This window comes from Aedes aegypti, chromosome 1 (assembly GCF_002204515.2).
Source record: "Aedes aegypti strain LVP_AGWG chromosome 1, AaegL5.0 Primary Assembly, whole genome shotgun sequence".
In the NCBI taxonomy this organism is placed as follows: Eukaryota; Metazoa; Arthropoda; class Insecta; order Diptera; family Culicidae; genus Aedes; species Aedes aegypti.
In genome coordinates, this window is record NC_035107.1 from 5515633 (window position 1) to 5542568 (window position 26936).

The following is a 26936-nucleotide window of genomic DNA, read 5'->3' on the forward strand; positions in this document are numbered from 1 at the left end:
TGCTGGCCGATGCTGATGCTGCAGGGCGAAAATGCAGCTCTCGGGTCGTGAAACGTGCACGGCTGGTGGGAAATTGATGAGCGAATTTGACAGATGAGATGCAGAGCGAATTGCGGTCGGATGCTGTGGAAAATTTTCGCTCGGCGAGAGGCGAAGGAAATTCGCGCGGGTTTGAAATGAACGTTGGGTAAATGGCTACTTTATATGTACTACTTCACTCATATTCTAATCAATATGTTCCTTATAAATGTGCAACTCACTGTTGAATTTCAGACAAATTGACCGAAAAAAAAACATACCGGAGTGGATTATAGAGGTTACAAATAGTGTTTGCAGTAGTTTTTCAACGTACACGTTGCACAGTGGTCCAGGAATCAGTTTTACGCGGAAAGATGCATTTTGAGCTTTAGAATGAAACATTAGACAAAAACAATCTTCTACAAAGTTGTTTGTATTAGTAAGGTCCTTTGTTTGGTGTTATTGAAAATTAGGGTGGAAGAATTTTCATAGAAATTGTGTAAGTAATTTTCTTATTTGTAGAAATAAAAAATTAAATTGACCGATTAAGAGCTTTTTTCAAATATCTCATCAAAGTAGTCTATGAAACACTTTTAGAGCTTTTAAAAATGCGTAATTTGGTGAGTGAAGAAACTCACTACCTCCTTCCGTTTGGAAATTATTGTTGGTTTTCTCTCAAAAACATACCTACTTTAATTGTGAATATCTCTGATTGGGGCCATTATAAAAAATATCTTTTGACGGCATTCAAAAGACAAAATAAAATTGCATATTATATCAAAAAATTACAGATGTGTTATTTTTGTAATTTTGATAAAATGCCCTGAAAAACAAAAGTTTTTAAGCAGAAAAACTTTAATAACTTTTGAACTAAAATAGATATCATATTTTGCATGAAAATTTGCGTATTAATAAAGTTCTTAAAGTCGTTCATAGACCACTTTGACGAGAAATCTGAATTAAGAAAGATAGGGCTCTAAAACTATTTTGAAGATGTTCATAGTATGTATTTTTTTATTATTTTTCATATTGAGCATGTAAATAAAATTTTAGACAAAATGATCTTCTACAAAATTGTTTCGAAAAATGTAAGCTTTCATACTGTGTCATTTAAAACTAGGGTGGTCCACAATATCACACAAATCATATAATCAACTTTTTTATTTGAAAAAATACTCTTATGCAAAGCGGTAGAACTTGAAATTTTGATTGACTTTGCCAAAAAAGCTTTTCTGTAGCTCAAAATTTGACCAATCTAGAGCATTTTTTTCTAATCATCGCAGGGTAATCCAGCAAAAATAAGTTTTTCAACTCTAATTTTTTTAACATTAGTTTCTCATCAAAGTCGTCTATTATCGACTTTTACACCTTAACAAAACGCAAATTTTCATGCAAAAAGATTATTGATATCTATTTTTGTTCAAAAGCTATTAAAATTTTTGTGATAGAAAATATTTGTTTTTCAAGACTTTTTATTAGAGTTACAAAAATAACACATCTGTATTTTTTTTAAATAATATGCAATTTTATTTTGTCTTTTGAATGCCGTCAAAAGATTTTTTTATGTTTGCCCAGAGATATTCTCAATCAAAGTAGGCATGTTTTTTAGAGAAAAACAACAATAACTCCCAAACTGAAGAAGATAGCGAGTTTCTGCACTCACCAAATTACGCATTTTTTAAAGCTCTAAAAGTGTTTCATACACTACTTTGATTAGAAATTTGAATTGAAAACTCTAGAGCCAGAAAACCAGTTTTGTTCGGACCACCCTATGTCACCGTAGGGAAAAAGCTCTAAATCGGTAAATTTTAGAGATACAAAAAAAACTTTTTTGACAAAGTTGCTTGAAATTGAATGGTCTACAACTTTGCTGAAGCATTTATAATATAATTTCTACAAATAAGAAAGTTAGTTACCCAATTTCTATGAAAATATGGTCCACCCTAATTTTCAATAACATCAAACAAAGGACCTTACTAAAACAAACAACTTTGTAGAAGACCGTTTTTGTCTAATGTTTCATTCTAAAGCTCAAAATGCATCTTTCCGCGTAAAACTAATTCCTGGACCATAGTGCGTTGTTTCTCGGAATAATGCACTTTATATATTTTTGCAATTTACCATCGTAAAAGGCTGATTTTCATCACGCCAATCTGTCAGGCCTACTTTCCTGTACTTAAATATGCAGTGCGGGAATAAACATTACGCACCTGAAACCAGTGCTGTAATGATCAGCCTCCTAACACCGCCCATACTACCCCATTGGAAAATAAAGAGCAAACATCGCTGGTTCCCACTGGGAAGTGGTTCCCACTGACAATTCAAAAAAAAACAAATAGTCATTTAAGGACTAACAATCGAGGAAGGCGAAATCTTTTTTGCATAAACAAACGGTTGTAAACTATTCGTTTGCAGTACAACAAGTTAATTAGAGTTGATATGGTTAGCGTGGAACACATTTAAATATCGGAGAAAAATTCCCCTAATATGATTACACCAATGTACGTTATTGTTCTTGGGTTTGACGCTGTCCTCGAAAACATGGCTGCCTAGCACCGGGCTGGTAATGATTTATTACGCAACGCTTTCTCATTACGCAACTGTTTTGAGTTGCGTAATGAATCATAACACAACAATTTTTCAGAAATTGTGAAATAATGGTGAATGAATTCCGATACAATTTCTGATACCCTCAAGTGGTCTTCTACGAAATTGCGTTGTACGTAACTCGTTGCAGAATGATGATTTTTACAGCACTCGTCGTAATTAATCTTCTCGACAAGCATCGTAGAATAAATTTACGATTCGTGCTGTAAAAATCATCATAATGCAACTTGTTCCGTAAACTACTTTTTGAATAAGTCGATTACAGGTTTCGGGGTTATGGAGTAGAATATGGTAGGGAGGTATCGAGTTACAGAGAGATCAAAGTATGCTTGATTGAAGGAACCGCGCACTTCATCGAGTTAGGAAGAATATCGAATAATAAAAAGTTAACTGCATTATTAAATCACCTTAGTCGTTATCACCAATCTTATGCCCTGTTAGTCATCCGGTAACCACGGAAAAGATCAAACCTAGATAATTTACTTTTTCACATTAAGTACTAAGATAAAACTCAATGCAGTAAATTGAACGCCTAGTAGACAGTTGAAGATCTTAAATGAATGATGCAATCTTACCTGCAATATACGGCCTGTAGAGTAGTATCAAACGAGTTATTAGGAAATTAGTAGGAATTAGAAAAGTTCTTTATTTTTCAAAAACTTCAAATCTTGATAGTGTAAGAAAAATCTAAATTATACATTTATTATACTTTACAAAAAGAGAAATGGATTGGTAAAATTAATGTCATTATTTTATTCCAAGAAATTTTTGGATTTCATAGCAATATTACAGCTGTAAACACTTAACTGTAAATTCTGCAAATTTTGAATGTTTCATGGCAGTTTTCAACGAAAACTCGTCGGGAAATTATTACATGGCCACCGAGTGTCAAACAAGGCCCAGGACTGCTAAAATTAACCCATGTGATTTTCTTTACCAAATTCTGCAAATTTCGATATGTTGCAAGTCTGAGTTGAACAAAATGTGACAATTGACCCCATTACCGGGACATGCCTACCGATTGTTCAGCATGGCCCAGAATTTGATATTCCACTTGGCTGGAAATTGCAAATTGGCCACATCCGGGCCTCTGGAACCTATCCAGCTTTTTACGCTAGCTAAAAACTGCGGGGGGTGATTCGATTTTGACATTTCTTGTCTACAGATTTTATGGTGAGGTCTTAGACAGTGACTTCAAATTGTTTATTGAACTGTCAAAAATTTCCATTGTATTTATTAACATGCCTTCTGCAAATTCCAACTGCATATAATTATCAGTAATTTTATTTTATTTTTCTGTTTTAGGAACCGTAGGACCACAAATATATGTATGGGAAGAGTTGATGAACCTAACCAATGGAAATTAAATTTATAATCCATGCCAATTTTCTGTAAGAATTAGGTGGTACACGATGTTCATTTAATTTCCATCGACGAGGTCTACGCCATTAATGACCAGCGTCATGCTAAGATAAGGTGACCAGACGTCCAGACGCAATTTTCAACATGATAATACTGCGTAAAATCTAATTGTTTGACTAAACTGAGCAATTAGATCATGATTTAGACCTACAGTATTGGACAAAACTTGGACTTTTTCGATTTTCCATACAAAGCTAGATCTCAGTTATTCATGGACTGATTCGAATGAAATTTTTACAGAACATCAGATATAACTTGAATTTTAACATATATTTTTCAACAATTTTTCCAATCACGAGTTTATAAGTAATAACGATTTAACTAAAGTGTAATTTTCGACCAAAAATTCAAAACTATTTATCTCACAATCTGATAGCCCTACCTAAAAACTGTCTTCAGCAAACTTGTTTATCGCGTTAAAATCTACAACTTTGCTGAAGATACCATGAAGCTATTCCTTCAATATGTTTAGTTATGTCATTTATAACAAATAGACAAAAAATCACTTTAGTCAAACCGTTACTGCTTTTGAACTTGTGATTGGAAAAATTACCTAAAAATACATGTAAAAATTCAAGTTATGTCTGATGTTCTGCCAAGATTTCATTCAAATCGGTCAATAAACAACCGAGATATAGCTTACCAATGTCGTCCATTTTGTATGGAAAATCGAAAAAGTTGCAAATGTTTGTCCAATACTGTAAAATGTTTGTAGAATACAAATCCAATACGAATAATGTTTATTTGGAAATGAGATCTGACAGGGTGTCCCGCGTTTCGGGACATATATGGTTGCTTAATGCTAAGATATTGGTTTAACCAAATGTGTTCTAATCCAGAGGTGCAGTTTCATACTCTCGACGTTCTTATGCGTTATCAGACATGATGTCAAGTCAGTGATTGCATTCGAACGCAAGCGAACGAAAGAAGAAACTAGTGACATTCAACCTCACCTCTGAACTCAAGCACATTGGGTTTAACCATTCTCATCTGCGGCTTTTTGGGACATGGGCTTGTTGAAATACAACGTCTAACACGTTTTAGGGGTAGGTTATAGTTTATATTATGCTCTGTCGGTACGACTCAGTGAGAGTTACAAAATGAAGAAAAAAACATAAAACTAATACTGTCTGAAACTGCCATGTTTATGGGGCCGTTTTCCTAAAAGAGCTTCTAAATTTTCAGTCCATTTAAATATTGGATCATCGGGCTGATTCACAAATTTCATAACGCTGAAGGGGATGGGTGGGTGTCTTTGAGTTGTTACAGTTCATACAACATTTGAAAAATAATAAATACAAAATGCGTTACGAGGGGGAGGGTGGGTGTCACAAATTGTCATTTTTAGCGTTATGAAATTGTGAACAAACCCTTTCCGCTATAAGCCTAAATGGAGAATATAGCACATGTTTGATCGGCGAAGAAATCCTTCTCATACGTATTTTAACTCCAAAAATACTGATAGTAACGACACTTTTTCTCCAACATCAATCCGAACCATTAGCTCGGATGCTTATGTTTGCTAATTTGAACTATGAGCAAATTAGCCAACGAGTAACCAAAATATGGCCCAAGACTGCTTAGATAATTTTTGATAATGGCTGTATTCTACGAAATTTGCAAAATGGCCCTATTTCCGTGGGCAGACCCCGTGTACTTAGGTAGTCTACGAGGCCTATCCGCGGTCACCGGACAATTGTGATTTTCTTGGATATTTCAAACTGGTATTGGTTTCAGTTCTGATCAGATGTGGGCTACATTTTTAGCCATTTGGAAACGATAATATAATGCACAGTACGTCCCCTATCGTCCAAAGAATGCCTTTCTAAAAATTGCCTAATCTTGATCCTTGAAAGATCGCAGCAAGCTGTGCGCGCGGGTGGCTGCTTTTGTTATTTGCTGTCGCGTTTATATTAGATCCGCATAATTTTCAATTCGGCAGGTGAAGTGCTTAAACGGCTTTTGGTGCTATGCAACCCGGAAGATAATTCGAAGAAAAGCTAGGTATGGTGTTCCGCTCAAGAAAAGTAAAAAATACCGCATACTGTGACCAAAGCAAAATGCATTTCTTGCAAGAAATTTCCCACGCATCGAGATGGACGATTACCGTAATCCGGGAGCAAATTGATCACTGGGGTGAATTTGATCAGGTCGGTACCAAATAGCATTTCCTTTCAAGGATGCTTAGTACTTCGTTCGCATCATAAAAAATTAATGTTTTCTAGTTTATAGATATCTAATGATTGTTTCAAATATTTTGCATACATTTAGGCGTATTATGCATATTTACAAAGTTTAATTTTACAATAAAATGATAATATACACGAGTTGTAAGAATTTTGACATCATTTTCAGATTCAGGAGACCCAAATTCAGTAGATAGGGAAATTTTACATTCCAAAAGATGCTTTACTATAAGGTACCGCGGGGCAAGTGGGTAAATGGGGTAAGTGAAAATAACACAGCGTAACAAAAATGACATTTTTGCGTGTCTCAAGGATCAAATTATGTGTCTCTAGAAGATTTCGGGTCGCTGAATTTGATGGCATTCTCAGAAATGTTCCAACACGTCACATTTTTTAGCTACAGGTCGCCAAAGTTGTAAAAAAAACACTGGTTTTAATTATGTTTACATGAAATTTAAAGTACAATTTATCAAATTTTATTGTAATCTAATCCACCAACCATGCAAAATAAAACTTGAACTTTCATTTCAGATATAATTTGACTGAAATTGCACGATTAAGTTTCGATTAAACCAATTTTTTCAACATGCTTACAGTCTCCATACAAAATTCTTCGTTTCTTCTATATGGCAAAATACAACAGTTCTCTAAACCATCAAAAAATAACTTTTCGCATCGAAAGTATTATAAACTTTGATATATGTATTGTTATTCACATAAAGCTTGAATTCTGTGACAAATAAAGCAAATAAATTGCCATACAAGCTGCCAAACTTGCATGCAAGTTGGCTGAAATAGTCATTTCTTGCATTTTCAACAGCCAATATCTCAAAAACTAGACGTGTAATGATATTTCTGAAAACGACAATGGATTCTGCAGCTCTTAATTAAGTGAATAGCGGTACTTTGGTGCTGGAGACAAAAACGTGTTCCGCAGTGTAATTGGTATATTTTACTGAATATGTGAACTGACGTTTTAAACTCATGCGTAAACCTTTGAGGCCATTGAGAACAATACGTTAGGCAAGAAATTTTTGAAATTTATTAGCCATTTTTGCATAATAGAGCGAAACATTGTTAACCTGTCAACTATCACTCCGTAACAAGTTGGCGACGTGTTTTCTGTACCACTTTAAGTTGTCCCCTCTAACAGTTTTAAACTGCAATAAAAAAGTTTAAGAAATAATTCGACATAGACCTAAAAATAACTAAATTGAAACACCATCAATTTTCTAATCACGTGGGGCAAGTGAAAAGTTTCTTATTAGAGATTGAATTTGTATTTTCTCTTTAGGTAGCTATAAGTATACAAGGTTCGCAATTATCATAGAACAACAAAACGTGCTGATAATTCAAGAAACACTATACTGAAAGCGTTAAAAGCTATTATTATGGCCAAATCATGGAACTTCTCTAAAAAAAAGGTTCCCAAATATTACGATATTAGTATGTTTACTTCGGACAGCCGAATAGAAGGAAGACGTTGATTGAAAAGTTCCAATTTAAGAAAAAGCACGGAAATCTCGTGGAATGTCTATGTAAAGCTAGATCAAAACATAAATATGGGGTATAGATCTATCCACATAAAACAGATTCTAAATACTTTATTGAAGGATTCTGTTTGATTTCTCTCGAAGAGTTATCCGACGTCATATCCGATTTTCTTAAAAACAAATAACGAGCGGTGGAAATTCTACAGAGCAGATTCTGTCCCATGATGTAAGAATCAACATTGAAAATGTTGCAGTTATAATGTTGTCGATTTTTTTTTCAACAAACATAACTGAACAGAAGAAAATTCAAGTAACAATCATAAAATTCTCTTTGTTTACATGTTACTTATGTTATTGTTCATTGGGGCGCCTTAACAAATGTTAAAGGTAATAGAAACCGTGAATATAACTGTTAGGTTTTGAACTTATTGTTCAAAACGATAAACTTTTCACTTGCCCCACTTACGGGGCAAGTGAAAAGTAAGGTGACGTTTTTCAAAAAAAATGTCTGTACTTTTTTCTTAAATTTTATATAAAAATCAATTTCAGCATACTGCTTATATTTGGTGGGAGTCAGGATAAAAAATATATACGACCTCATTTGTTTTAATCTAAGGTCTCTAGAATTTGAAGAATCCCAACTATGCGAAAACCATTACCCACTTGCCCCACGGTACCTTATAGTGATCAATTTCGCCCCAATGTGTCATTTTAATTTCTTGACATTTAAACTATTTGTTTGCTATGTTAAATATTATTTCATGAAAAGTCGATTACATAAACCGATAAAGATCAATGGAGTACTGATTTTGTTGAAATTTATTTGATATTACATTCCGAAGGGCAATACAACAAAAAGTTTTAAAATAGAGATCAGTTTGCCCCCGGGTTACGGTACTTTTCTATTCAGGTGCATACCGTGATGAATCAAAATCCGGACGATACCAATATCCGGACGCCTAATCAGTTTTTATTAATTTATCAATGATATTTAAAACAATCGGGTAATATTTTCTAGCATCTTCAAATATAAACTTATATCATCATTTTATTTTAATTTGCCATCTAGTAACCTTTGCCAAAATAATATTAAAATAAAAACAAATTTGTACCGTGATGCATCAATATCCGGACGCCTAAGTGGGGACAAATATTCAACTACTATTTTCGATATATTATTCTTCGAATTTATCAATGTGCCATCATGTCACGAATCGTTTCTTCTTTAATCCTGATGAAAACGAGTAGTATTCACATTTAAATGAAGAATTTAACCTGAAAATAATGAAATCAACTAGACATGTCTTGTTCTTAAATCCGGACAGCTGTATCAAAAAGCCGGACACATTTGAATCAATATCCGGACGCCCGTGCTTTAGCTTGTTTTATTAAAAGAAAACTGAGCAAAAAAAGTTCAAATGACAAAATAACCTCGAGAATTCTCTATTTTAATCCATCAAAGTTATAAATTCCTGATTGAAGCATACATTGTGAGAATAATTTCGTGTTTTCACTACTTACACTCTTTAGGTGCGAATGAGCTTAGGTGAACTGCAACAATGATTGTCGATTCAGTACTTTTTCTTCAGTAATCCATATCAAAGCCAGAGCGCAAACTTTTTCCAACATTCCTTAAGGTCTTTTCAATAGTTTGCTTCACGAATAGTTATTTAATCACGTAAAACATATGCCTGATCAATAACGTTCGGATTTCTAATCGTTGGTTCACTAATCCGGACACTTACCGTCCTAATGAAAAACATTCTTCTGTATCTTTTTTCGCCACTTCAATAGGTTCAAACTTTCCTATTAATATTTCACTCAAATCAATGATCACTACTAATCACCCAAAAATCAATTGAAATGAAATACCGCTAACTGAACGTCGCACTACGATATCCTTGATACGCTTGAGCCACAGAACTTATGGACTGATGCACGAGTTCACTATTTGACGTTTGAGCGGTGCCGTGTTATTTACATGACCATGGCAACGAGTGAATTCGGCACCGCTCAAACGTCAAATTAGTGAACTCGTGCATTGATCCATGGAGCAGTACATGAGTTCACTAATTTGACGTTTGAGCGGTGCCAAATTCATTCGTTGCCATGGCCACATAAATAACACGACACCACTCAAACGTCAAATAATAAACTCGTGCATTGGTCCATACTACAAAAAAGGAACTGTCAGAATGGATTGCAATTTTGTTTTCATTTAAATTAATTTCAAGTCAATGGTTACTAGATGAAAAGTTGTAGTAAAGTGATGATAATAATATTAAGTTCAGGTGTAGTTAATTTACACAAGATTATCATTAAAATTCACCTAATAATCAACGTTTATTAACAGAGTGTCCGTATATTGGTACCGTCCGGGTTTGGATTCATCATGGTAACTGCAGTTTGGCATTTTTACTGCGTCGCGAAAGTTTTCGTTGTAATGATTTGGACTGGTTTCCCAGCTTTGGTTCATTCGTAATAATGTGTCGAAACGTTTGTTTTATTCAAAATAGTGAATGTGGTGATAGATTATAAACTTAAATGGATGAAAGTGGTGCTTGTGAGTGCAAATTACTTAAAAAACTAATGAATTTAAACGCAGAAAGATGCTGTCCGGTTTTGCGAGCCACTGTTCCTAAAGCCGGACATACACTGAAATGAATTGTTTCGTAAATCGAACGACATTCAATCAGTAGAATTTACAATGAGCAAATATTGTCATACTATAAAATCAGTTATAACGACCTTCATTATATTATTTTCAGAATGGGCTCGGTCATTTATGTATGGTAAATTCAAGAACACAATGTTTTCAAAAAGTCCACGCATATTTTATTATTTTATGGGTCAATCCACTATATTCATTGTTGAATGTACATACTTTACTTTACTTTTGCTGGCTCTACGTCCTTCAAAACATGACCTGCGCCACAATGTTACGCCAATTAACTCGGTCCATGGCTGCTAACCTCCTGTTTCTCGATCGCCACACATTTCCAAAATCCTGCTCCACTTGGTCAATGAATGTATTATGGTTCAATTCTCAATTCTACAATAATTAGAATGTAAAATTGACGAACTTCGAAGTAAAAATTTCCATTCGTTTCCACCATTTTATCATTCATCTGTATCCCTAATTTTTACAAGTGGCAGCGAAGAAAAATTGTTTTGCTTCCGTCTTAATAGCATATAAAACCACTGTTATTTGTGAGAATAATAAGCGCTAAACTGAGAGCATAGAAGATTATATTGGGTAAGTCAACATTTCACATAGGGTGATATGCTAGTATCCATCGTATTAAGCATTGATCAGTGAGAACTGCAATTTTTCCAGTATTGCAGTGAATGATGCTGATACAAACCGATGCCAAACAATTCTTTCTCAAAACGGCTTTAGCATTGTATAATAACATTTTGATAAATCTTGATCTGTTTTTGGAAATAATGCAAAGAAAATGCATCTTACCATATTCTCAATCCGTCATATCGTTTTCAACTCCGTCGCAATCAGTTTATAGATTCGTTTCACAACTTACGGCTCACTGTGATGTATTGAGTGGTTAAAACACAATATATCAACGCATAATAAAATGTTTTACTAGAATATATAGATCTACGGGCATCTCCCTCCATTCCTTCAGCATGATGGAATATACTTATTTCCTTTAAAATTAATTGTTCGTCATCAAAATTCAGCCCAAACATATGAACACAATTCCTTTTGACCGTACAATTCTGGCATTTGCTCACAGTACAGCGAAAACAACACAATCAAAGGAACCGTATTTTTACGTCGAGCATCGCGCACACATTGATGCGCACAAGCTTTTTTTTCTCAGTACGACGGATTGAACTTTGTTTACATTCTCAATTATACGCGGTGGTTGAGGACATTTCGTAAAATTTGGTGATTTATTGAAGTTTTACGGCGTGTGATTGAAATGAAATCCTTCAGTGAAGAAGTACGAAGGTTTTCCATAGTGAAAATAAGTGCCCGGCGAAGTAAGTCACCCACGGGGGCGGGAAGAAACTTGTGTTGGAAAGTGGTGTGACTGATGTCGATCGCTAAGCATTTCTCGCAAATCGTGTTCATCCATGCGATTTCGGTGAAAAAGTGTAAAGTGGATAATTGAACTGAAGTGATTTATCGAAATAGAGTTGTTTCATTGCATTTTTGTTGTACAGTTGGACGAATCATAAAAGCTTTCCAAAATTACATTTGGAAAGTGAATCTATGTTGCAGGTAAGTTGGAATAACCGCCGTAGTGGAACATTTTAATTTTGATACGACGAATAGTAGCTCTTACGACGAAGTAGAATGAAACCACAGACAAACAGACGTCACACTCTCATCATTGTCCATCGACCACCTTTTTAACGATCGGTTCAAAAATATGGTAGGTAGCCAATCCGCCACCCGCAGCGCTCGCTTCGTTTTTGTTCGTATTTGACGTTTACACACTACCGCCATCTGTTGGTCCGTCGGCCAAACACACTGACTTTAGCATTGGGCGTACATGCCCTCGTGACTATAATTTTTATCGAGATTTGTTCTAAGTGTTACGTCTGTTTGTCTGTGATGAAACCCTTAATTACTGTTTTCTTCATCTGTTTGCTGCTGTTTGCATCTCCAGGTCATCCTGGGAACAAGTTCGGGAAGCACAACGATTGTACGTTATATGGTTTTAAGGCTCAACGGATCCTAATACATAAAAATACCAGCTGACGAAACACCGTAAAATATGCGTATAATTATGGTTAGGTTTGTGTAAAATTTATCAATGTTTAATCCTGTTGTTAAGCATAACATAAATATAAATAGTTTTCAATGACACAGTATTGAAGATTTTTTTTAAAGTGACTGAACGCCATGAACTATGCAGCAGTTTCATCAACACAGTTCAAATAACAGAGTTTTCTTTTATATTTAACTAATCAATAGTAATATAGTATTCATTAGTGAAGCCTCGACAAAATTCTGTCATAATAGTAAAAACTACAAAACTTCTTCTTATGGTAATCATGAGTTCACTTCGGTTGAAAATCGTTGATGCGAGTCTGTCAATTGTAACCCCTATTGTACACTCAAAATAATCCAAACGTCATTGTTACGTGAAAAATCACGTAAACCCTTGAAAATAAATTCTCTTCGACTCCTACATGACTAAGGTAGCAAGCACTGAACCATAGGTATATATGAAATGAAGCTCCGCTAAATTTCACTGCGGTTGATCTATCAATCCTACGTGGAAATTACGTACATAGATTGATTTATTTTGATCGTTTTCACTCTGCAATTCATTCTGTGTTGTGATGGCGTCAGTCCAAGACAAGCTTTAAGAGTAATTGTTTCGACCGCTATAATAACATGAATTTTTAGGTAAATTCTGTTTTGGTTTCTGCAATAGCGTTTTGGTATAAATTACACTTCTTAGGGCCAGAATTGCATAGCTTTTTTGATGAGTCAAGCGGCTTAAGGCGATCCGGTGTTGAATGAAATAATTTTCTCTCGCTGACAGCTAAACGTGAGTAAATCATCTAATTTTGCGAATGTTTTACTATTCAATCCCTTTTATTACATTCTCACTGTAACAGGAGCGGTACCTGCAAAAACCCGGTGAAAGAATCTAATCCTACTTGTATCTAGAAGCGGAAGTATGCAGCAACCCACCAATTCCGATACAAATGTGTGTTTATTCTATAAGTATTCTGTGACGAAAATGTTTTAACTGAGGTTTCACATCTACCATGGTAGCTGCAGTCAGCTAATAAAAGTTTCATAATTATTGTGTATATATTTCGTTTTATAAAAAAAATATATGAAATTGCAGAAAATAAAGCAAAGCAAAGCAGATTATATTAACACAGATTTCAATTGACATTTACAGGAAGCTTTCTTTAGCTTCCATCAATTCCCTTGATGGTGGAATTTACGAAAAATTCACGTAACCCTTACGTAGTTCTCCGATGGAAAGAAAATAGTTCATTGGTTCATGCGTTCATTCTTCATCACCTATGATTTCCGTTAGAGCTACGTGAAAAGTGCGATGGAAAAAAACCACGTATGTATTCATGTAGCAATGATGTTTGGATTATGGACCTATGCACGAATGCGCTATTTGACGTTTTAGCGGTGCCGCGTTGTTTATGTGACCATGGAAACCAGTGAATTCGGCACCGCTCAAACGTCAAATTAGTGAACTCGTGCAAAGATCAATTTTGAGCGTAGTAATTTTCACTTCAAAGCTGTTTTCAGTGTAGGGTGATATCAATACAATGGGGTGATACAAATTGCCAGTGTAAATGAATATTCAAGAGGTGTATTTGTAAAAAAAAAAACTGAAGAAAATGAATATTATGAGTGATAGAACAATAGATATTAAACTAAAATCTCTTTCAGAACAGTGATAACAGTTGCATTACCACAAAGCTTCCAATACTGAACTATAAGCAAGGAATGGAGGTAACGAAAGTTTAAATTTAATGTAAAGATATTTGTATTATAGTACAGTCGGAGCTCGACAATTTTTATAGTGACAAAAGCTCTCTATAGCGACATTTTTCGGTCCCTTGAAAAATATTTCATTGGTATCACTATTCTCTATAGCGACTTTTCGACTTTGTACGCGTAGTATTCGCAATTTTTACTAATATGTTGATCGTTTTCCTGTTTATGTGACCTTAAGCTTATAGACCACACAATAGTGATGCAGCACGGTAGACCCCAAAAGATGTTATGTGTGAAGTGATATCTGTATCTGGCTGGTGATACACAATTGAAATTATAGCTCACAAGTGACACCGGGAATGCGTGGACGGCAATGTTGTTGTGTGTGTTGTCACGGTTTTTTCAACTCTGCAATATTTTCGTTTCGACCGGTGAATATTATAATAGGGTCCTAAAGACCTGTCCCAATTTTAATGCCAAACGCTTAAGTTTAGGCCAAAAACACATGTTTACTCAATTTTCTAATGTTTTTCTTTAGTTCAAGTCCAAAAAACATGTTTTTAGATTTTGTCACACTCCTTGGCTTAAACTCAAATTTTGGGTGTATTTTGCTTTCCGTGTCCCTTCCGAAATGTCAGATAGGAACAACCCCAGTGTTAAAACTAAAAGCCTTGTGGTATTTTTGTCGATTAAGCGAACGTCAAACATGATCAGAAGTGTCAAGGTTCATTTATGGACCCAATTTTTTAATTAAAGTTTAAATATGATGTAGCCGTTATTTGAGCGGGAAAAATTGCTATAATAGTTGCAGTAACATGCTCTTTCGTGTCATTAAATAAAAACAAGATTTCATTAAACATTTTAGGACCCAATTGCCAACCTACATACATAATAAGCATGAGCATGAGCATTGATGACCGTACAATCCGTAGTTGCTACTATGTGATTGATCTGAAAAATCAAAATTGAACAAGGAACCAACAGACGGAGCTTGGGAGTAGCTTACCGTCTTTAATATACAATTTCGATAATTCAAAGCATTATAAAGTCAATAACGGCGCCGGCCACGTTCTTATGGTCATTACGGAAGAGAAAGAATGTAAGTGTGATATTACCCGTAACGCGGATAGATCACCTTTTCGTGGTGCGTTACGAGGTAAGATCAGTGATGCCACATACACAGATTTATCAGTAATTACACAGATTTTTTCATGTTATTGCCTACAGATTTCTGTGATCACAGATCACAGAATTTTGGCATGAAGAAGATTTTAAAGATTTTAAGATATTATACAAGTTTATGACACGGTTTTGGAAGATATAAAACATAAATTCCTGTACTCTGTTTAGTTTTTCTCAAAAACCTAAGAATTTTAATATTTTAAAAACTTTTAGTACTTTTAACTTATAATTATTTAGTTTAAATTATTTAGTTTAAATTAAAAATTGATGACAAGCAGTGCTGGGAATGGTTATAGTAGTAGGCTTGAATTTCAAGAAAATCACGTGGCTCTGCCCAGTACAGTAGTTTAAAAACGTGAATCTCATCAAGTAGCCTATGGACCGATGCACGAGTTCACTATCTGACGTTTGAGCGGTGCCGTGTTATTTACGTGACCATGGGAACGAGTGAATTCGGCACCGCTCAAACGTCAAATTAGTGAACTCTTGCACTGGTCCATATTAGGTGCATGAATTTTCTAAATCGTTGGGGTCATTGAAGGCTCTAAATGCGGGAAATTGACCGATGCACGAGTTCACTAATATGCAATATGGATCAATGCACGAGTTCATTAATTTGACGTTTGAGCGGTGCCGAATTCACTAGTTTCCATGGTCACATAAATAACACGGCACCGCTAAAACGTCAAATAGTGAACCCGTGCATAGGTCCATAGAACATTTCTCTACAGTCATTTTGGGTTGCCCTTAGCAACGGGTGTTTTGCTATTTTCATGGCTTTTTGCCACCACTCAAAAAAATCCAAACGTCATTGCTACGTGAAAAATCACGTAGATCATTCCAAATTCATTTTACCTCCACTTCACCTGACTAAGATAAAAATCACTAAACCATTCATAACCACCAAATAGTGACTCGGTACTGAGGTTACCTATCACGCTTACGTGGAATTCACGTAGGTGCCTGAGTTCATTTTGACATCGCATAGTGTACGTACATTCGATATTGAGCTCAAATCTTAAGATGGCGCCCGCTTGATTTTTGAAGAACTTCAGAAGCTGCTGCTGCTTTAAACACTGTGTAAGATTGATTTCAAGGTAAATATGCTTTGAATACCGAAGAATCCCTGCATTACTTCATATTTAATACGTGATTTATAACCTCTATCAATTATAGCACGCGAAGGCTACAACAAGACAGACCAAACTCACAAAATTGAAGAAACAGGATTCAAAATGCTCAGATTGACAACAAAAATATCACAATCTTTTAAGTTTGTTTACATTTTCCAATTGGGGAGTAGTTTTCTTCCAAAGCCTATTAGAAATAAGATTGGTCTTTATTACAGTTAAATTTAATGTAAAACCATCTAGGTCCTATTGAAACGCTTCGTAAAGGCTACCGGAAAATCCACGTAGCTCTTACGTTTAGCGACGGTGGAATGGACGAAGTTCAAAAGTTCATTCTGGGCTACCTATGATTAACGTAAGAGCTACGTGGAAAGTGCGATGGAAAAAAAATCACGTATGTTTTCACGTAACAATGACGTTTGGATTATTTTGAGTGTACAACAGCGATGGGCGTGAATTTCACTGGCTTCGCTGACTGTGATTTGCTTTGCTTGGCTACTGTAGAGTGAATTTCAAGATTTTTCCCAACCCAAAAACAGTCAAAATCCGCTTGTAAAAATTCTTTCTGATCTTAAAAATAAAAGTTTTGGATGGTTTTGCGACACAGATTTTTACCAAGATTTTTGGAGGTTGACTTAAGATAAAAAAGATTTTTTCAGCCGAAAACACAGATGAGAGTCGGAAAAAATGTGGCAATACTGGGTAAGATCTACCAATTTGAACCCTAGTCTCGACTTGGTTGTGGGGCTAGGATTCGCGGTACAAAGTCCTTGTTACTGGCAACAGTTTCTCAAATTGAATGCATTTTACCTAGCATATGGTTAGAGACTCGGAGTTGGTCTGTCTCGAGACTACACTTGAAGCCAGGATGGCAATGATGAGTATAACCTCAACAAGATCTCTTAAGTACTGGTAATTCAAGGACTCACGTGAATTCAGAAGTACTAAACAAATTGTCTAGCTTGTTTGGTTGTGCTGCTAGTACAAAGCCCTAGCAGTTCTAGTATTTTTCTGGAACTAAACTAAAAGCAAAGCAAGGATGGGACTAGATTCCGTTGCATAATCGAATATCTATAGTAGGTACCGATTTGATTCCTCAGAAAATTAACCGATTATGTTTGCTAAGGGGCGCGCCTCTGCTGAGATGTAAATCTCTTTGAAGGGTGTAAATAGTGGGACCTTTTCATCACATTCGATTTTTATCAATCTCTGAGGAATCACAACAAGAACTGTACATAAATTTATGCTTCATTACCTATCAATGGAAATGGAGTAATGCGACTTGCACTATACACTAAGGATACGCGTAATGCCACAATAGATCTAAATGATGGTCGCAGTGGCGCATCCGAACAGAGAAAAAAAGTGTGAGATCCATTGTTACTAAAGACCGAGTATAACACTGCATTTTCATGGATGTCACGGAAGGAAGCATAGATTTATAATCAAATCTTCTGGAATTGTTGCTGAATGTCGCAACCATCGGAACAATTAATGAGCATAGCTATCTTTGATATTAAGCTAAGTATGCTGTTTCGCTCAAGACAAGTAAAAACTTGTTTGACAGAATTGGAAAAATTTCCCATACGAAGTCTTTCAATTTTTCAAAAATCAAAATTTTTCTTCCAACGCGTAGTCGGAATATAGAATACAGATTCTACATCCGTATAGTATTGTGTAAGTAAGTCAATGAAAATCCTTATTTTTTCGCAGCATTTATCTACATAGTTACAACTAAATGAACAACAAACTAAACAATTCATCAATCCTCCAACTCCTCCGCCTGCTCCCTGTCCTGCAGTGTCAGATTAATTTTGTACACAGTCTGCATCTCTTTGCCGGTAAGGAACATCGACGCCATCATATTGAATGCCAGCAGGGCAATCACCGGCATCATGAGCGGACTGGACAGCTTTTTGTACATCTTGAGCACTTCCCGCGGCTGCTCGGTAATCGACGGCAAACGGTAAGTGAAATGTCGGGTGGCGAACTAAAAAGAAATATGATAGTCATGGCTACCTTGATCGGGTTCGTATTGACAGAAAATGCAAACCATGAAGGCAGACATCGGTGCTAGCAGCATCGGGTAAGCGGTGCTGAACCCTGCCTGTAACAGTCCAGCCCTGGTTTGAACACAAACCGCACATTGCCGTGTGTTGAGCACCACGTCCGGCACGATGAAACTCTTGTGGAAAAATGTGGTCATGATTGCCGGCAGGACCACGGCCGGTATATAACTGGATAGACGTCCATAGTTGCCCAGTTTGAGCTTCGATCGGTAGTGGCTATTGATGTAGATGCTGGACATGACCGTCGTTGCTCCCAGAATTCCAGGGGTGAACGTCAAGGGCCATCTGAAAGGATTTGACATTTCAGTGAAGCTTAGGCGATTGGTTAAGGGTATCAGAACACTTACATTTCCCACTTGTCCGGCCATCCATCTACCAGTTTCATAAAGTAGATCAAGGCCTCCCTTTCGTTCAATCTCACGGCATCCTCCGGTATTTCGCTGTGCTTTTTATGTAATAATGCCATGATCGCATGGGAAATCTGCGCCTACTGCTGCTACACTGTTTATGTTTACATCGAATCGGACTGACGTTGGAAGCCATCTATCTGTGAGCACATGAAACATCCGTCAGGGCGGATTGCGAGCGATGCCAACCCTATCGTCACTCACCGATTTCATCCCCTAAAATCGTGGTGAGTTTTCCACATTTGACTGCAGTTGAACCACCCGCTAAACCCGTCAATGTGCGCCATCAGGAAAATTACGCCACACAAACACGTTTGTGTAAGAGCATACAAACGCAAAAAGAAACTGAGTGTGCTATGTTGGATCGAAACGACGTCAAACCACCACAGCAGGCCATAAATGCGAGCGATTCTTGTTGGATGGTTTGTTGGTGTGATTCGGACGGATAGCATAGATAGAAACGATCGAAGCAAGCGACCGCGAGCAGGACACTTTTGCCAGCGAGCAGGAAGAAAAGTGAAAATTTTGAACGGATTGGTGCGGCGGAAACCAACGTTACGGAACGGATTCCTAGCACTGGTAAAGCCATTGTCGTGCAATCGGACGCGAATCGAGTGAAAAATTCGAAGGTCCCTGCTTTTTGCTCGGTTTTTTCGCGCAAAGGCACCTGTGTCAGTGGTAAAAATCGAGTTTTCCTTTTGAGTGTCGTTTTTTTCTCGGGTATATTGATCAATATAGGGCGAAATTCGCGTGCTAAAGAAGAAATTTCACGGTGAAGAATGTGATTGAGATCAGGCGAATGGATGAAAGTGGAATAAACCCATTAGGGGAAAGAAATTTTCTAATCTGAGAAAAATAGATGAAAATTGTGAATGCATACATAACTCTCGCGCTTCTGGACGAAACAGGTGTTGGGCGAGGGAGGGTTGAGGTACAGGCTGACAGGACAACCAGAGCACCATTCGAGAGAAAACGGATGGGAGAGAAAAGTCCAACATGCCTTTCGTCGCATCGCAGTTTTCCGATTCTTTTCTGGTTGCTTTGGTATTGGTGTGCAGTTCCTGAACAAAAAAAAAAATCCATCGCCTGCTGCTGTTTTCCTCCTTGCAATAGTGGGAGAGGAAAAAAATCGCTTCCATCAGAGCAGGCCGTGTATTGTTTTTGTGTACATACATTTCAATCGGTCCACGATTGGGATAATCCAGTGTTCCTATCGAGTGGACGGACGGCGTGCTATTTTTGTATGGCACACGTTTGCTCACGGGAAATGTGGTGCGGGAAATCATTCTGACAGGTTGTCCGTCAGGTGGATCCTTTCTAATAGTGGGAAATTTGATCAACGACCAGGAAGGGTGGGAGGGAACGACGAACGACGCACCTCACTGTGTATGCAATAATTGCTAGGATATTGTGCTTGTCGGTGCTTTTTCTTTCTAATCGGATTTTGACGTGGTGGCATTTTGATATTCTTTCAGTGTCTGTCTCTAGATAGAGCATGGTCCGCAAACGAGTGAATCTAGGACAAACAGAGAGAGAATGAGAGCGCAAAAATTGAAAAAGCATAGATTTATTGTAAAGTATTATTTTTAGGATCGTGTTTTTCTTATTGGGTCTGTTATGTACTTCTGGCGAGAACAAAAGCTATAACTAGAGGAAAAAGTGTAAAAAATATGTTGCATGTAAAATGAGAGCGGTTTATTCCGCAATCCAAAATATGTTATTACAATTCTTAAAATTGCAAACTGCATTCTAATTTACTTCGTGTTTTGAGGATTTTGCAAATTTATTCTGTGTTTAAGTATAAAAGAATATTTTATTGAATTACAACAAGAATCACGGGGGGAAATGTGGCACTCCAAACAAGGAGAAAGTGTCATGAAATTGGAAGCAAAGTATGTTTTCATGTTATGAAAATCCACAATGACCAAAAGTCATTAAATTATGAATCATTTTACCGTAACGCCAGCTGTACGTTTTCAATTTTGACGATGAAAAGTGACAATTTAAATCATTAAATCATGAAGTACGTGTTTTAAAGCGTATTCTTCAAAGCGTCTGTGCGAGCCAAGATTAGACCAATAGCTGACAGAATATTGTTACTTGGTTTGCATGCTCATATTTTTCTAAGCCTGCTTGTTGTTCTGTTTCGACTGAATAGATAATTCAATCACACTTCATTACTTCCTCACAGTACGTATGCTGGAACCATGACTAAAATTCATGAAATCAGTAACGCAGCTCACAGACGCCCAGACGGTTTGACCAACATTGCACTATGGTCCAGGAATCAGTTTTACGCGGAAAGCTGCTAAAGTATTGAAACGAACAAATATGAAAACTGTAGGTGAATTCCGGCGCACATTTTCTTCGAAGAGAAGAAATTTTCTTCCATAATCCACCAGCAAGAAAATTTTCTTTTCTTCGAAGAAAATACGCGCCGGAATTCGCCTACTGGATTGTAAAATATTGTTGAATTTGTTAAGCCGGGAGAGATTGTAGTATCTAGATAATTATTTTATCTATTGCTATAATAATTATCTAGATACTACAATCTCTCCCGGCTTAACAAATTCAACAATATTTTACAATCCAGTTTTCATATTTGTTTGTTTTAAATAATATTCAAATTATTTAGGGTATTTTAGTCTTGGTTGTCCCTTTAGTCGATCTGATCGTCTAACTTTTGGGGACTTGGATTCACTTCATCGGCGTTTTGTATGCTTCTTTTTCTTGCTCTGCTTGTTTTGTTGGCAAGTTCTTGCTGGTTTCTGAACGTCGGGTTGAGGATCAGGTCTGTTTTCACGAATCAAACGATCGTCACCATCGATGATCTGCGATGAACCCGGTAGAGCGACAGGCAACGAAGGGTGGAACTTATCGGACAGATTTGAAAGTCGGATTTGGTTAACATGTACCATACGAACATTTCCTTCGATACTGATTAAGTATGTTAAAGGACTGAACTTTTGAAGAACTATTGAAGGTACCCATCGTACGATGTCCTTGAAGTGATTGCGATACAGAACTTTATCTCCCGGCTTATACGTTTTATTTACCGTAACTTCAGTTGCAATTAACTTAAGTTTCTCAGCAACCGAAGGGGGCGGCGTTGGAGGACTGATTTCTACTTTTCGGGGATTTACCGAATTCATTAGAGTTCGAGGTGTGTAAGAGCAAATCATGGAGGATGGAGAACGATTTGGTGTTGTTGTCGGAGTATTCCGATAATAAATTAAAAATCGATTAATTTTCCGAGCTATCGACAACTGCTTACATCTTTGATCTAAAAGGCACTTTTTTAAAACATCTTTGACCGTACGCACACCTCTCTCCGCCAATCCATTTGATTGTGGGTGGTAGGGTGGCGTTTTGGAGACCTTGGCGCTATTAGCTTCCAAAAATGTAATGAAAAGTTCAGCATTAAAGGGCGGGCCGTTATCAGAAACGACTTCTTCGGTAATCCGAAAGACAGCGAAAACGACTCGAGTTGTTCAATCAATTGAACACTTGTAGAGCTTTTCAACAAACGGACATCGATAAATTTCGAGTAGGCGTCAATAATGATTAAGGCTGTCTGCCCTTCAAAATAAAAAAGATCCAGGTGAAGCCTTTGAAAAGGTGTTTGGCATTTTGGCCATGCCGTATCTATCTTTTCTCGCGGCACCGGTTGATGCTGTTGACAGACATCACAAGATTGAACGAAATCGTTCAGATCCTTGTCAAAACTTTTCCACCATACGTATGTTCTCCCAAGCATTTTCATTCTTACAATACCGTCATGGTTAGCATGTAATTGTTCAATTAAAGCTGACTTCAGACTGTTGGGAATGACAACCCGATCGTTGAAGTACAAGACGTCTTCATCAATTCCAAGACGCGAATTGATTTGGAAATAAGATTTTAAAGCGGGGTCCAACGCCTTGGGCCAACCCTGTGAGACGTAGTCACGAACCTTAACCAAAGTAGGATCGGACTTCTTATGTTCCCGTACTAGTTCAAGATTGACAATGTTCGGACAAGTTGATACATTTTTCAGGCCAAGGCTTATATGCTCCACATCTGTGGGCTCTGTAACATAGTTAGTAATTGACTGTTGTATGACCCCTCGTTATGATACCTTCCTTATGGAGCACACACACATATACACTTCATTGTTATGTATCTTGAGAGAAACCGTCAAATAAATCAGTATGTTCAAGACATGCGTCCGAGTTACACATCATTCTTACAGGCTCGTTCAATGGAAGACGCGAAAGAGCATAAGCATGATTCATGAACTTCCCTGGTCGATGTTCTATCGAGTAATCATAATTAAGACAAAATCACAGCCCATCTCTGCAATCTTGCTGCTGCGATTACCGAAGTGCTTTTGACTGGATTGAAAATTTCTTTAATAGCACTGTTATCTGTAACAAGCTTAAACTTGGCACCATACAGGTACTTATGGAACTTATTTATTCCAAAAATAACAGCCAAAGCTTCCTTATGCACTTGAGCATAATTTACTTGAGCCGGAGTCAAGGTGAAGGATGCGAAACACACAGGTTTTTCCTCGCTGTTCACCACATGCAACAGGACAGCTCCTACGCCATAAGGGCTGGCGTCAACTGCCAAAATGATCGGATTTAAAGGATCATAAGGCTCTAGTAGATCGTTTTCCACTAACAACGACTTCGTGTTTTCAAACGCCGTCTGGCAGTTTGAAGACCAAACAAATCTGATATTTTTCTTTAGCAAATTGTACAAAGGACGTAGTTCTATCGACAGATTAGGGAGGAATCTGTGATAGTAGTTTAATAGTCCCAGATACGCTTGTAGCTGAGTAACATTTTTGGGTGACGGAGCGTCCAATATGGCTTTAACCTTCGACTCATCAGGCCGTATACCATCTGCCGTGATGGTATACCCAAGGTGATTGACCTTTTCTACATAGAAACATGATTTGCTCAGGTTAATTCTAACGTTACGATCGTTAAGCTTTTTTAGAACAATTAAAAGATTTGCATGACACTCTTCACGGTTGCGACCACCAACTATAATATCATCCAAATAAGGAATTCCTGGTGAATTCACCAATATCTGGTCAATTATCGATTGAAAAATCGCCGGGCGGACGAAAGGCCAAAAGGCATCCGCGTATACTGATAAAGTCCTCGTTGAGTATTCACAGTACACAACACTTGCGAAGCTTTCAAGTGCGTGACTTGTAAGTATGCTCCCGAAAGATCAATCTTGCAAAAAACTTTCCAGTTCGCTAATTTAGCTAAAATGTCGTCAACCCGAGGTAACGGATAATGATCCACGGTAGTACGACTATTGAGTGCGGCTTTGCCGTCAAGACAGATTCTGACTGTGCCATCTTTTTTAGGCACTAGCACTTTGGTTTTGCCCAAGGTGACGAACGAACTGGAACTAGGATGCCATCCTGAACTAGTGTATCGAGACTTTTGTCAACTTTTTCTCGAAGTGCGAAAGGAACGGTGTATGCCTTATGAAACACAGGTGTAATACCGTGTTTCAACACTATTTCAGCGGTAAAACCTGTTATCGCATTTCGCGGTGACTCGGAAAATACGTTTGGAAAACTTGTTCTAAGCTCAGTATCGAAGGATTGTTCTGACTTACCAACCGACTTGATGGAGAAAGCCTTCCTCCATCCGGGGAAAATCAGGTCAAGACTGTCACGACCTAATAACGGATGCACTGCACGGTCAGTGGGTATCACCACCAATTCCAGTTGACCTTGAATTCCTGATGGTGCCGAGACTCGGATGCCAACGGTCCCCTTTGGCATACTGCGCTGACCTGAAACTGAAACAAATTCTGAGGCAGTGGGAACTAACTTACAGTCAGGAAAATGCGTTCGATACATATCTGTGGATATCCGACTCCGACAGGCTCCACAGTCGACTTCAAAATCCAGACGACGACCTTGACAATCCAATGTCACGAACTCTGGAGAATCGGCCTTGTCCAGCGAGTTGATGTTGCTTGTAGATGTCTACTCCAAGATCGAAAAACTGCAACCATCCTTCGCTTTTGGTATACTGTTCGGCTTCTCTGGCTCCGTCATCAGATTCAACCGAAGAACTTCCACTGCTCCCGCCATTTCTGCGACACGTTGATGGTTTCCACTAAACTTTTTCGAAGAACTGGACTTCATTCTGCAGCACGTTGACACGTGGCCTTCTTTGCCACACGAGTAGCACGTCCAAGTACGAGCCGGGCAGGTAGCTGGATCGTGTAGACGGCTGCAGCGGTAGCACGGTTTGAATTGCTTCATAGACGCGCGATTCGACTTGGATTCTGCTGCTCTGGTCACATTTTGCTTCGTTTTGTGGACTGGATTTCGCTTCTCCCTCATTGCAGCAACCACGTGGTTTGATTGCGACGACATTTCCTTATTCTGGCTGAGCGGTGCCTCCCAGCTACGGCCAATTGAACACGCTTTTTCGAAGGTCAGCTCTGGTTCCGTTGGAAGCTTCTTCCTTAAACTTTGATCCTTAATTCCCGCGACAAACTGATCTCTAAGCGCGTCGGATAAAAAATCACCAAACTTGCAGGACTGCGCAGTAGCTTTGAGACTTATAATAAACTCGGTAACACTCTGTGACGACATTTGCTCACATCGACGGAATTCGTACCTTTCCGCGACGATATTTGTGGTAGGGTCGAGGTGCTTTTTGAGGAGATCAACCAGATCCGCGTACGACTTCGTACGTGGATCTTCCGGTGAACTCAATCTGGCTGCAATTGAGTATAAGCTGGGACCAGCCACCGTGACCAGCACCGGAACTTTTTTGTCGTCCGGTGTGTCATTGACGAAGAAAACATTTCCAAGCGGTTCACATATTCCCCGAAATTCTCTCCGATATACTGTTCGATCTGGCCGAACATGCCAGCACGAACTATCGGAGCTGCACCTACTGCTTCTCTTTTCATCGCAGTTTGCGCCACACCACTTACTCCTTCGCCCTCCATTATTTGAGGTTAGGCTATTCACTCACCACGAGATTGCAACGGACCTTGTACGCACGCGATACTATTGTTCTCACCGAAACTTGCACTGTTTTACACTCGTCGCCAAGTTAAAGTATTGGGACGGAGGACGAAATAACACTTCAAACAACTTGGAGTTTCATTTAAGCACTAACTTTAGTGTTTAACTTTTAATTAGGGAGACTTGTTACACTTGCTTCCATCGGGTGAACGGTCGGAACCAAAGAGACTGATCATAGTAGTTCGATCGTTAAAGAAAGTTACGTGCTATAATTATTTTATCTATTGCTATAATTATCTAGATACTACAGCTGCATTTTGAGCTTTAGAATGAAACATTAGACAAAAACGATCTTCTACAAAGTTGTTTGTAGTAGTTGAGCCCTTTGTTTGGTGTTATTGAAAATTAGGGTGGACCACATTTTCATAGAAATTGTGTAACTAATTTTCTTATTTGTAGAAATTTTATTATACATGCTTCAGCAAAGTTATAGACCATTCAATTTCAAGCAACTTTGCCAAAAAAAGTTTTTTGTATCTCTTAAATAGACCGATTTAGAGCTTTTTTCCTACGGTGACATAGGGTGGTCCGAACAAAACTGGTTTTCTGGCTCTAGAGTTTTCAATTCAAATTTCTCATCAAAGTAGTCTATGAAACACTTTTAGAGCTTTAAAAAATGCGTAATTTGGTGAGCGGAGAAACTCGCTATCTCCTTTCGTTTAGGAGTTATTGTTGTTTTCCTCTCAAAAACATGCCTACTTTGATTGTGAATATCTTTGATTGGGGCAAACATAAAAACTATATTTTGACGGCGTTCAAAAGACAAAATAAAATTGTATATTATATCAAAAAATTACAGATTTGTTATTTTTGTAACTCTGATAAAACGTCTTGAAAGTCAAATATTTTTTATCACGAAAACTTTAATAACTTTTGAACTAAAATAGATATCAACAATATTTTTGCATGAA

The 26936-nt window shown here is 37.5% G+C and overlaps 2 protein-coding genes across 10 annotated transcripts in view; one reads left to right on the plus strand and one right to left on the minus strand.

The window, feature by feature from the left end:
* Positions 1 to 18179: 18179 nt before the first annotated feature.
* LOC5572032 lies at positions 18180 to 19100 on the minus strand. Its single transcript, XM_001660089.2, has 3 exons — positions 18906 to 19100; positions 18543 to 18843; positions 18180 to 18479 (listed from the first exon to the last, which is right to left on the minus strand). Exons 1-3 carry the CDS (start codon positions 19022 to 19024, stop codon positions 18252 to 18254), a joined length of 648 nt encoding a protein of 215 aa, XP_001660139.1. The 5' UTR covers positions 19025 to 19100; the 3' UTR covers positions 18180 to 18251.
* Positions 19101 to 19401: 301 nt separating this feature from the next.
* Positions 19402 to 26936, plus strand: part of LOC23687408 (disks large 1 tumor suppressor protein) — a 181970-nt gene continuing 174435 nt past the window's right edge. For 4 of the 9 annotated variants that reach the window (XM_021838811.1, XM_021838812.1, XM_021838814.1 and 1 more), the window contains exon 1: positions 19405 to 19643. The gene's annotated coding sequence lies outside the window, so the exon portion shown is untranslated. Of the gene's footprint in view, positions 19644 to 26936 lie in introns of all 9 variants that reach the window. The other 5 variants (XM_021838806.1, XM_021838810.1, XM_021838807.1 and 2 more) reach the window with 3 other exon arrangements.

Excerpts from the sequence above, each read along its gene's own strand:
- LOC5572032 (XM_001660089.2), bottom strand. The coding sequence starts at position 19,024 with ATGGCATTATTACATAAAAAGCACAGCGAAATACCGGAGGATGCCGTG. Across the intron at positions 18,844-18,905 it reads TGGCCGGACAAGTGGGAAAT|ATGGCCCTTGACGTTCACCC; the intron begins GTAAGTGTTCTG and ends AAATCCTTTCAG. Across the intron at positions 18,480-18,542 it reads CACCGATGTCTGCCTTCATG|TTCGCCACCCGACATTTCAC; the intron begins GTTTGCATTTTC and ends ATTTCTTTTTAG.